This window comes from Rhinichthys klamathensis, unplaced genomic scaffold, assembly GCF_029890125.1.
Source record: "Rhinichthys klamathensis goyatoka isolate OS25496 unplaced genomic scaffold, OSU_Roscu_1.1 h1tg000167l_1, whole genome shotgun sequence".
NCBI lineage: Eukaryota > Metazoa > Chordata > Actinopteri > Cypriniformes > Leuciscidae > Rhinichthys > Rhinichthys klamathensis.
Window position 1 is genome coordinate 879595 of NW_026606698.1, and position 12658 is coordinate 892252.

General features: G+C 36.5%; 2 protein-coding genes across 5 annotated transcripts in view; both read right to left on the reverse strand.

The window, feature by feature from the left end:
- The window catches only part of gcn1 (GCN1 activator of EIF2AK4), a 66868-nt gene extending 59730 nt beyond the window's left edge, over window positions 1-7138 (reverse strand). Inside the window, exons 1-7 of the mRNA XM_056259387.1 lie at window positions 7059-7138; window positions 6110-6218; window positions 5139-5202; window positions 4062-4193; window positions 3858-3966; window positions 3637-3735; window positions 2159-2293 (exon numbers count right to left, since the gene is read on the reverse strand). Coding sequence (XP_056115362.1) covers window positions 2159-2293; window positions 3637-3735; window positions 3858-3966; window positions 4062-4193; window positions 5139-5202; window positions 6110-6218; window positions 7059-7076 — 666 coding nt within the window. The 5' untranslated portion in view covers window positions 7077-7138. The remainder of the gene's footprint in view (window positions 1-2158; window positions 2294-3636; window positions 3736-3857; window positions 3967-4061; window positions 4194-5138; window positions 5203-6109; window positions 6219-7058) is intronic.
- A 2315-nt stretch (window positions 7139-9453) lies between these two features.
- pxnb (paxillin b) overlaps window positions 9454-12658 on the reverse strand; it is a 41329-nt gene continuing 38124 nt past the window's right edge. For all 4 annotated transcript variants that reach the window (XM_056259389.1, XM_056259388.1, XM_056259391.1 and 1 more), the window contains 3 exons: window positions 11143-11224; window positions 10910-11058; window positions 9454-10066 (listed from right to left, as the gene is read on the reverse strand). In XM_056259389.1, the coding sequence (XP_056115364.1) occupies window positions 9800-10066; window positions 10910-11058; window positions 11143-11224 (498 nt within the window). In that variant the 3' untranslated portion in view covers window positions 9454-9799. The remainder of the gene's footprint in view (window positions 10067-10909; window positions 11059-11142; window positions 11225-12658) is intronic.

Below are 12658 nucleotides of genomic sequence, written 5' to 3' on the forward strand. Positions count from 1 at the left end.
ATAAAGTTAATTAAGAAAAAACAAAAAACAAAATTTATGACGACCAAGCAGCCGACAGCGAGTTAAACATGTTTGATCCATTGATTGATTTATAGCCTCTCAAATCAACACTTTACTTGGCTACAATAAAATCCATAGATATAAAACAACTTAAGCATATCACACAGACAGTTAACGTTAGTTTAAACGTTTATTGTCATTTTTGAAAAGCTGAGGCAAACTGCTCTGCTGCTCAGTCGCAACAGCGCTCGCAAACTAAATGAATTTATAATATAGGCTACAATACAGAGAATGCAATCTAAACAAATCAAATAAATTACATTAAAAACAAACATGCAGGTTATCTTACCTCAAAAATCAAGTCTTCACTACAGAACATGGCCATTTCCAATAGTTTCCAACAGACTCATGAAAATAAAGTCCAATCAAACAAAAAACAACCTCCTCCTAACATGGCTAAGAACAGTCTCAGAGCATCGTGAAGAAAAAGCACAGCATCCACAGTGGAAGGTTTTAATCCAGTCGTACTTTTTCCAGCTGCGCTGAAGTCACGCTCGCTACCATAGCGGGACACTAGAACGAGCCGGTCGCGCGAATCTCAGATCGCGCCGCCGGGAAACCTGTGTGTGTGTGTGTGTGTGTGTGTGTGTGCGTGAGCGTGAGCATGAGCAGACTGTCATGTGTCAGTCTTATGTCAGTGTGATAGGTTATAAAACGTCTTTCTATGTTTGCTTTTCAATCGTCATCTTCTCATGTTTTATTTTAATTAATGTCTAAAATAGGCTATAAAAAAGATAAGCCTAAAACAGGCCCGAGGCCCGGCCCGCGTGTGAACTATGACGTGAAAATTGGCCCGAAGCCCGGCCCTAGGAGCATAAATAAGTCGGGGCCCGTCGGGCTCGGGCTGAAATGCAGGCCTCTAATTCGTGTTCCTGCTGAATCTCCAGAAGAACGGAAGTGAGTGTAACGTTTTATTAAACTTTATATTAATATATTAATCTTTGCAAATCGCTAGCTGCACGCTTCACAATGAATGCGTCTAAGGTTTACACTCAGGGTACATTACGGCATGTTTTCTATGTATGACGTTCTCAATATAATTCATAATCCCACGTTTATACTGAACAACGCGTTATGGTTATTGAGTTACAAATGGTGTACGCCAGAGCTCTGGTGTACGCATAGAACAGAGGGGCGGAGTCAGCAAAGCTCATGATCATTTAAAGTCATGTGCACTGAAACGGCGTGCTGAAAACAGAGCTGTTTTTGACCAGGTAAAATAAGTGTTTTCTTACAATACTAATGAGAATTTTTAATTAAAGTATATTACAAACTTTTAATTTAGACCCTAAAGAATCATATTAGCTTGTACAAAAATGGCATTATATGACCCCTTTAAAGTTTATAAAAAATAAAACCCTTTACAGTTTTATGAATGTATGTATTACTCTTATCTGTATGACCAAAAATTATTATTTTATTGTAAAGAGGTTAATGTTAGGCTACTACTAACGTTTCAAATGATAAGCCATATTTGAGGTCGGTGAATGATAGACGAATATTTGTATCTCCTGCGCGACACATGGACCAGCCATGTTAGCGATCTGACCGTCACAGACAGCGTGACTTCGCCACTTTGTGTGGAGTTTTTTTTCTGTGACTAGCCAAATAATTAAAATTTGGTCGACTAAGTCTCTTCTAGTCAACTAACAGTCAACTAATAGTCGACTATTAAGGAGTGACGCCCTTCTATTTATGCAGCAGCAGCATATCTTACATGCTCACAGCAGTGTGTCTGTGTATCTATTAGTAGTAGCAAGAACACACTTGCTCGGCAGCAGGAATCAACAGCAGTAGATCTAGTCCTCCAAGACCAAATATATTAACATTTCCATATTCAATAACATTCTAAAACTATTTTTTTAGTTGTACTGATTGAAGTGGAAGTTCTAAAATTAATAAAACTAAAATAAATTAAAGCCAAATTAAAAAAAGGCCAAAAGAACATCAAAATAACTCAAAATTAAACTAAAATTAAAAAACATATCAAAACTAAAGCTAAATAAAAATATGAATAAATACTAAAACATATATCAATACTAAAACAACATTGAAACGGAAGCACCACCACAGTCTCATGGCATGTGAAGTTGATCACCTTGTGTTTGTTGATGGTGGCGATGTCTTTCTGCGCAGTGCAGAAGTCCACACACACTCCCAGCAGAGGTACAGACACACAGCTCTGGTCCAGACTCAGCAGAGTGCTCATGTACTGATCCACCAGACCCGGGGTCTGCACAAACAAACACAAAGATTATAAATATAAAACTAAAAGCTGTACTAAACTGTCTGTTTATATATATATATATGAAGAGTTTGGTTCCAAAACGCAATACATCCATTTAGATTAATTTGAGTAAAAATGTGTTTTCTTTACCAAGAAAGTGGAAAGATGAAAACCACTATTTTCTGTTTCAAACTTTCACATTGCATTTGTAGGTCGTAATAAAAAAAAAAAAAATTAAATCCAGGTTTTGATTTTCAAAGATTTATTATAAAAACGGATTATTTTCCCCAAAATGCAATAAATCCATTAAAAAAAAAAAATCTAAATGCAATTAATTCATTGAATCAATATAAAAGTTTTTTTTTTTCATATTGTAACTGTTGAAAATACACAACAACATAAGTTTTAGTATAATATTTTTATTAAGAACTGTAAAGAAGACTGAAAACATTTTTCCTCCTGCCGAGTGCCTCATCTTCTTAATAATCTCCTCACGTAAATGATTCGATTTCGATGCCTTGTGTTTCTTACCCACCGCAGAAACAACCACAGGTTCATCAATGCCGTCAAAATTATTCATTTTTTTGTTTGTTTGTTGATCGAAAAGTACAAAATAGATAAGAAAAACAAGGAAGCCGGGTGTATTTAAGGCGCTGCCGTTACTGTTTACATTGCGTGGAATGGTGCGTTGTGATTGGCTGAGAGCGGATATATCGCATTCTGCAGAGAAGGGAGACTGGCGTTTGCCGCGGTTTGGAAAGAAAGGGTGAAAACATGACAGAATAACACGGCGGATATCGCATTTTACTTAAAATTAAACATTGATTGACTTTCCAATACCAACCAGATACAATACTGATTTTTGCAGTAACTAATTTTTGCAAAAAATGGCGTTTATCGCGTTTTGGAACCAAAATTTTTCATATGTTGATGCAGAAAGGATGCATTAAATTGATCAAAAAAGACAATAAACACTTATAAATTTACAAAAGATTTCCATTTCAAATAAACGCCTTTCAAATAAATGCATCACAGTTGCACAGAAATATGAAGCAGCACAACTGTTTTAAACATTGATAATAATCTGAAATGTTTCTTGAGCATCAAATCCTCATATTAGAATGATTTCTGAAGGATCATGTGACACTGAAGACTGGAGTAATGATGCTGAAAATTCAGCTTTGACCACAAGTATAAATTGCATTTACAAGTATTCAAATAGGAAACAGTTATTTTAGACTGCAATAATATTTCACAAGATTACAGTATTTTTATCAAATAAATCTTACTGAGCCTACACTTGTAAACGACACTGTATGAGACATCAGACTGGATTAATTTAGCTTTACCTCCTTCCACAGCTTGTGAAAGCGTTTGCTGATTGACTTGAGCGCGTTCCCAGAAGCTCCGCCCACCGCCTCAGCCAGCAGCAAACTCTGAACCTCAACCTGATTGGAAAACAGAGAATATGATGGGATAGAAAAAAAACATTAATTAAAAAGAGAGCCGTACAGGTTTAGAACTACGGCTAAACTAAGCTATGATTAATAAAGACATTAATGCAACTGACCAGTTTCTTCCAGTTGGCACCTTTTCTCTTGTCTGCGGTGGGAAACACAGTGCGAACGATCAAACATGTCCATGGCAGGGCGCAGCAGGCTCCTGACGCTGTGCTCTTCCTGGGGGATTTTTGACATTATATCATATATATAGATCGTAGCTTGGGTAAATTTGCATCTGATGAGGATAAGGTTTGTGCACTGCAGTCACTCACCCAGGCATCACGCCCCTGCTGACCACCCCGCAGCTGAGCAGACCGGGGGGGAGGTTGCTCGCGATGGCATCAGGCTGTGATTGGATGAGCACTTCGATGACCGAGAGCAAAGCTCGCCGAGATGCGGCATCCCTGAGAAGACAAATCAAATCCACCTTCATCAGAAGGACATCCTCGCATGTTTTAAAGAGGACATATTATTCCTCATTTAAATAATTAATACGCAGAATAAAGGGGCGGGGCCTGGTTTAGTTAGTTAGTAGTGTGTTGAAACTGGCGGTTATGGAAAGGGGCGGGGCATTTCCCAAACACACTCGAAGCACTTGACCAATCACAACACACTGCTCCAGCCGACCAATCAGAGCACAGTGTGCTTTTCAGAAGGAGGGGCTTCATAGAGACGGGAACTTAACAGAGCGTTACTGATAGACTAGGAAGAAAGGAGCCGCAACAATGGAAAATAATGTGTTTTTTGAACATTCATGCATGAAAATCTATTCTAGTACAGTCCAAAAACAATATCAAGACTTTGTAAAAGAACATAATAATATGGTCTCATTTTTGAAGGGGGGTCCAAGGAGGTCCGTGGAAGAGTTTAGAGAAATTTTATGTTTTTTTAAATAAATAAAAAAAGTTCAAATGATAAATTAATTAAATAGTTAAATTAAAATAAATTAATTGTTAAAAATTATATATTTATAATAAAAATACTTCAAATTAGATTATTATGAAATGATATAAGTAAACAATAATAATGTGTTTAAAATAAATAAATATTACAACTTTGATTCAAATAAATGAGTGAACTATAAAGTTTGAATTTAAATAAATAAATTATACATTTAAAAAAAAGTACTGTAGTGAGTAGAAAGCAAACTTAAAAATATTTTAAATTGGTATAGAATACAATTGAAATTTAAATAAATTGGGCCTTTATGAACATATCTATAGCTGCCTTAAAATTTCTGATGAGGGTCCGTTGCGAGGATGATCGTATTTGATAGCCTCGTAGCCTCTAAAAGATGGAAACCCCTGCTTTAATGGACAGATGTGAAGAGATCGCTCACACACACACACCTGTATCTGTGCAGGGTGAGATAGAAGAGTTTGCACAGTCCTTTGATGGCCGGCTCAGGAAGGTCTAAAGAGAGAATTTAACCACAAATAATTACAGACTTCAAACAGTTCAGACAAAAATGAAAGTCAGACTTTTATGACTGAAACATCTAAATATGGGCATGTGTAAATGAGATTTCAGAAGTAATGCAGAGCTTGAAATTTTCACTGAATAAATGTGTACCTCATGCAGAGTTAACATACACTACTGTAGAAAATGTTTAAATGTTTTTGAATGAAACTAATACTTTTATTCAACAAGGACACATTAAATTGATCAAAAGTGACAAGACATTTATAATGTTACAAATGATTTCCGTTTCAAATAAATGCTGTTCTACTGAGCTTTTAATTGATCAAAGAATCCTAAAAAATAAAACGCATCAAGGTTTCCACAGAAATATGAAGCTGTTTTTAACATTGATAATAATCAGAAATGTTTCTTGATACCCGACATTATCAAAACAGTTGTGAAAGGTATTCAGTGGAAGGACAGTGATGTGTCAGAACTCACAAGTATCACGTTTAAAGACTCTCTCTTTGTTTTTTATATTGCCTGAGCTTAATTTCGCTGACAGATCACACTATAAATAAACACGTAATAACTTACTTTAATGTCTTCTGTATGATAGCGTGCTGCGTGACATCTTTTTAGCGTTCTTTAATGTGTAATGATGCTGAAAATTCAGCTTTGATCAAAGGAATAAATTACATTTTACAATATATTCACATAGAAAACTTTCAATTATTTCACAGTATTGCAGTTTTTACTGTATTTGATGAGCATAAGAGAACCAAAATTTCGTAAGACTTTGATGACTTAGTGTACGAACAACTGTTATGAAGCTTTATCTGTGTTTTTATGTGACTTTTGGAGCTTGACCGCAACTGAAAAATCATATATAGTCTGATGCAGCAACAGATCAACTCACCCTTTCCTTTTACACATTCCTTCAATTCTCCAAGAATTTCCTTGCGCTCTTTGGTGCTGGATGAAGTGACTTTCACAGCGAATCTCTTCAGTGTATCTGAAACCTGCCCCTACAAACACACAAATAACAGCCATCAGAGCACTGCTGATCATAATAAAAACACGTATATCATATTACATCATAATCATGTAACATGTATTGGAGTTATATTGCAAATCTGGGTCTGTTTCTACCATCTTAAGCACAACTTACAAAAGCTTATCATGGTGAACATTGTTTCCAATGCAATAGTTATCACTACGTTTATTGTTACTTTATTAAAGCTCGAGATGACATCGTTAGTCTTCGCTGTTATAAAACAACACAATAAAAAATGACAACGATTTTGAAACCATCATATACTGACATAAGGATATTCATTTATTAATTTTACATTAGTATTTTAGGCAAAATGTATGATTGCCGTGGTACAGGTGATTGTTTGACTAGCTTTTTTATGTACCACAGTATAGTTACACTGCATTTTGAAGATCATGATGATAATACAGTGTTATATGTTCAAAAAACATGTTTTTACAATGATACCATGTCCACAAAACATGGTACTTCTAGCACTTTCTTAAGAGAAACTGAAGTGAATGCGTGTTTGATAGGCAGATACACATTTAAGTGGGTTACACACTTACAACAGTCTCAATCTCTCTCACATTACAGTAGAATCATTATAAATGTGCTTATTATGCAATTCAGCCATCGTTAATGCTCAGTTTGTCGTTATTAATGAACATTCATGCACTCGCTTGCGCACAGCGCTTCCTGGTGTGTCTGAACATCACGCGCTCGCAGATCACACGTCACCTTTATGTGGAAACTCATAAGAAAGTGGTGAGATGCAGAAGAAAAGTTTGTGTTTTAATGATCATGCAGCAGCGGTTCGAATCACACCAACCTGCGTGTCCGCCGCCATCTTGCCGGCCTCGATCTGGAAAGGATTTAAGTCGTCACTTCCGGAGTCATTACCGTCCTCGAGAGCCACGTGCTTCTCAGGGCTTGCGTTTGTAATTTCCGCATAGCGCCTCTAGAGGGCGCCAGTCCAGCACTGGTCAAAGATTCTGAATGGGGTCCAAACGTTTTCTCTTCATTTTATTAAAAGCTGTATATTTATTTGATATATATATATTTTTTTTTTTAATCAATAAACATTAAAATGAAAGAGACCAAGTAAAATAAATACATTTAAAAATAAATTAAACTAGCAAACAAAAAAAAACTACATCCAAGTGTGGTCAAAAAGACTTGTCTTGCCTACAAATGTCAAGGCAACATTGTTAGTATATTATTTTATTAATAATAATAAAAAAACAACACCAGGAGGAAAATATTCAGTGCATTAAAACACCAGATTTATTTGTATATAATTGCATGAATTGAAACAGTAACCGATACTCACAGAACAAAATGTGACAGTGTTACAGGAGAAAAAAATATGCATAGCTGTTTTCACATTGGGTATATGATCAAATCTGTAAAGGGATACTAAAACACTCATGAACAGAAATAGAAAAGCGTCAGATCGATTTATATGGTAGAAAATCTCAAAATAAACAAAGGCACAACGTCCGACCAGTGTAAATGTGTGATTAAAACAGATATGATCCCTAGATTTCCAACGCACGTTCTTTTGGCACAAAGCGATTAGGAGCAAAACGAACAGCAACAGACAGGACGGATTATTACAATTGAGTTATCAAAGAAAAGTGAATTTAATAAAGCAATTATCCTCTACTTTCAAAGTAGTGTTCTGAGAGTGAATCACACGTACAGATCTCTGGCACATCGGGTCATATAAAAGCTTTCATATAATAAACACTTGCTGGTATATTCGGCCAACGCATCCAATAAATCATATTTGCAATCAGGCATCCAGAAAGCCGCACCATTACAATAGATATCAGGGACCGCATATATAGATTTAATACTCTTGATCGCAAAAATCACTTCTTTTCCAGTGACAACATGTTTCTTAAAATACAAGAAAGTGTTCATCAGTTCACCCATCTGTAACTTCAAAGCAAGTTTTCAAAACTTGCCCTTTAAAATGATTGAAAGACACTTAAGACTTCCATGCAAAATGAAAGAGAGAAAGAAAAAAGGATTAATATACTATAATATCACAATATCATAATACAGCAGTTACAATATTGTCTCTGAGAATGAGCCAGACAATATCGGATATTCATTTCCAATCAAATCATATACTGTATTCAAGGGTTGAAAATTGCACAATATTGTCACAGCTATTTCGATGAACAATATCACATCTTTGATTTCTAGGATGATTAGAGTCATCAGTGGTTGTGTAGTAATTGTTTTGTGAATAAAAACCTATAGTCAATCTTATTACAAAACATCTCCCAAGATTTCATGTGACTGGTTCATTCAAAGGAATATTATAGGTTAATTATATATATATATATAAAATGGATCATATATCATAGTTAACTACTTTCAAAACTGACTGTAAATAAAAAAATTTTCCTTTGATTTAACAAACTGAAGGATGAGCAGAAATGATTTTCTGTGGTAATCTTGTTATGCCGTCCATAAAGATAAAGTTGTATTTAACCCCATATATTCCTTTAATAAAATACAACTTCAACATAGATTAGAAATGTCACGTTATATCTTGTATGCAAAACTACATGTTTAGTATATAGTTTAAAAGTCTTTTAAAATCAGTCAAATTTGTAATACAAAACAAGGCACTTAAAGGAGCAATTCGTCGAGGTGGAATTCAATGTTAAAATGACGCAAATGCAGCAAATAGACATTTTCATAACCTAACAATCTGTCAAGAACACATCCGGGTCATATTTCACTCCAAAATACAAAGAAATAGCAATAAATAACAATAAATTATATTTCGCTTACAACAAAATTAAGCCTATTTTAGGACTATTAACAATGAAGAATTTAGTTTATTCAAATTTAAAATAATAATAAAAATATTGTTATTGGACAGATTTTTTTATTATATTACAGTAATAAAAATTGCATCACGATAATGAGAATTTGGATGAAAAAAATGTCATGTGTTTAAACGTGCACTGACAAATGAGCAAAATTTCAATTAAATGTGTTTAATTTTTCTGAAAATAATGGCACAATACAAAAAAGTTCTTAATAGTCCTAAAATGTTTTTACCGCAAAAATGTAATTTCTTATTTTTCCTTTTGGTTTGGGGCTGATATATGACCTGGATATTTGTTCATGAAATTCACCCAGCAACTATTGGCTCAAGTTGGTTATTCGGTTGATTTCCAGTTGTTGTTTGTTCATCTCAGTTGATTGTGTCTCAAACTTTAATTTCCCATCATCCCTCCAGAACCGTTCTCTCTTCATCAAACAGTTTCTCTGCAGCTCAACCAGTGAGCAGAATACATTTCTCACACACTTTCTCAACAAACATCTCCTGAACTTTCCTCTAATACCCTCTAAAAACAACCTGGCTTTTGAGAGCACGCATCACTTCACCATCTTTTCAACCTGACCAGCAAACGTCATGTAGGGATGTCGAGAGTCAGACATAAACCTGAACGACAAACACACACACACACACACAACAGGCAAACTTTACACTAAATCATACTCAATATACACATACACACACACGGTCAGTCAGGCATCTTTCTAGCTGAACAGCTTGATGAAGCAGCCCTGGCAGTAAGGCTTGTCGTTTTGCTCTTTAAAGGTGCCCTTGTTGAGCTGCTTAAGGCAGAAGGCACAGACAAAATGCTCGGGATGAAACTTCTTGCCCATGGCGGTGATGCAGCGGCCCGTGATGGGTTTCTGACAGCCGGAACACAGCGACCCGCGGCGGGAGTGATAATGGACCTCACAGTAGGGCTGACCGTCGTGCTCGAAGAAACTGCCGTTGATGAAGGGTGTGAAGCACTCCTGAAACACACCCCAAACACACCATTACTCATTAAAGCACTGATACACACATGTGCGGAACAATTCAAATTTATGACTGTCTTTGAATGAAGTCTTTTCTGCTCACCAAGGCTCCATTTATGTGATCAAAAACACTGAAATATTGTGAAATATTATTAAATAACTGTTTTACTTTCATCTCCTGTGAATTTTCAGCATCATTACTCCAGTCTTCAGTGTCACATGATCCTTCAGAAATCATTCTAATATGATGATTTGATGCTCAAAAAAACATTTTTTGATTATTATCAATGTTGAAAACACTTGCACATGATAGATTTATTTCAGGATTCTTTGATGAATAGAAAGTTGAAACAGAATCTATTGTAACATTATAAATTTACTGTCTTTACTGCCACTTTGATGCATTTTTTTTTTTTTAAACTGACCTGAACTTTTTAATGGTAGTGTATCATGGTTTCCACAAAAATATTAAGCAGAAAAAAAAAATGTTTTCAACACTGATAATAATGAGAAATGTTTCTTGAGCAGCAGGTCATCATATTAGAGTGATTTCTGAAGGATCATGTGACACTGAAGACTGGAGTAATGATGCTGAAAATACAGCTTTGATCACAGGAATCAATTACAGTTTATAATATATATTTACATAGCAAACAGTTATTTGAAATTGTAATAATATATCACATTATTTCTGTTTTTGCTGTATTTTTGGTCAAATGAATGCAGCCTTGGTGAGCAGAAGCGATAAAAATTGTAAATCACTCGAACTGGTAGGGTATTTCCAAAACCAAAGCAACAAACCAACTAAAAATGAATTTTCTTAATTATACACTCACTCACCCTGCACACAAAACACTCTGGATGCCAGAGAGAGCTCAGGGCAGAGATGTAGTTCTCCAGGATGGCACGAGCACAGCCGCCACATTTAGGAGCGAAGAGGTCAAAGTAGTCTTTACGACAGTACGCCTTCCCATCCTTCTCATGAAACCCTGAAAAAGTAGAACAAAGATAGATTTAGAATAAGTGTGCAATAATAAAAAACAAAGAAAAAATTGGGCTATGTGTTTACTCGCCTTCAGGACCAAAGAACGCCCCACACTGGGCACAGAAAAAGTGTTCAGGATGCCACGTCCTGTCTAACGCCGTTACCACTTTCTGTGAGGTGAGAAAAATTATCACGTTTTTTTTTTTTTCGGGGGGTAATGTTTTGTGTTAACATCTGTAGCAGGCTGTCAATCACCACAGGAACTAATTTCTAAAAAATATAGTAGCAATTTATTTTATGCCTGTTTCGCATGAACAGTATACTATGTACTTATTGTAGTAATGACTCAAACTGGGTAATAACCCTCACTTAAAGGTGCATTGCGCAAGTCTCTGAGTTTTTGCAGAACTATGCCCCCTCTGGCGACAAGCGAAACTGCAACCAGAGGTGTGCACGCTCGTGGACTACACGCACACGCACGCTTACACGAGCTGTTCATAACCAAAGGAGCATCAGCCGCACAAATCTTTTGTTTACAGTCATAATGTCTTCAGATGTAATTAGTGTTGTTTTTGGCGGCCTGTTTTAATTTTAGTTTTAGTGTAGTCTTTGTGTCAAGCTGTCATTTTAGTTTTTATTAGTTTTAGTCACGTTCATACTCTTTTTAGTCTAGTCTAGTTTTAGTCGACGAAAACTGATGATATTTTAGTCTAGTTTTAGTCGACGAAAGACATAGTCAAGTTTTAGTCAATGAAAATTGTGGGGCGGTGGAGACGGACTTTTGATTTGACGATTTGACTTTTGATTAGACGATTTGAGCTCGGCGACTTCTCCAACACGGGGGGGTGGAGACGGACTTTTGACTTGAGCTCGGCGACTTCTAAGGGCCCCCGCCCTGCGACTTCTAAGGCCCCCCCCCCCCCCCCCCCTTGCCTCGGGCCCTGGGTACTCGGTACCCTTTATCCCCCCAGTACCACGCCCCTGAATAGAGCCTATGGTTAGAGCGCTCACACCGCACGCGGATGCGGTCCGGCAATGCGCTCCAAGAGCGGTGCGTAACAGCAGAGCAGAGATCTACACAGTACCTCAACAACACGACATAATGGATGTAGGCTAAAAATATTGATTTGAAATAAAAAATAGAGAATAAATGTTGTGATTGTGGTACAGCCGTAGATCAGTTGCGCACTGCAAACGCAGCACACGTGAGAGCACAATAGCGCGTGCTGCTCCTGCATACACACCGCAACACGCACCGCATACGCACTACACGCGGAGTATGTGTGAAACAGCGTAACTCACGCAGCTGCATCTTCTAAATAATGCCGCGAGTGGGGCTTAAATGTGAAGTCGCCTGCGTCTGCGCAGTGCGATCTCACGCAGCCCCTGAAGTGACACAGGAAAAAGAAATGCTGCATAATAATAATGCAAGTAAAATAGAAACTATGCTAAAATGTCTCTTCATTTTCGCTGACCAAAACGAGGCGAGACGAAATGTTATTTAACGTTATTTCGTCTCGTCTCGTTTTGGTCAACGAAAATGAAGAGACATTTTAGCATAGTTTTTATTTTGTAAACCACATTTAGTCTCGTTTTTCTTCGTC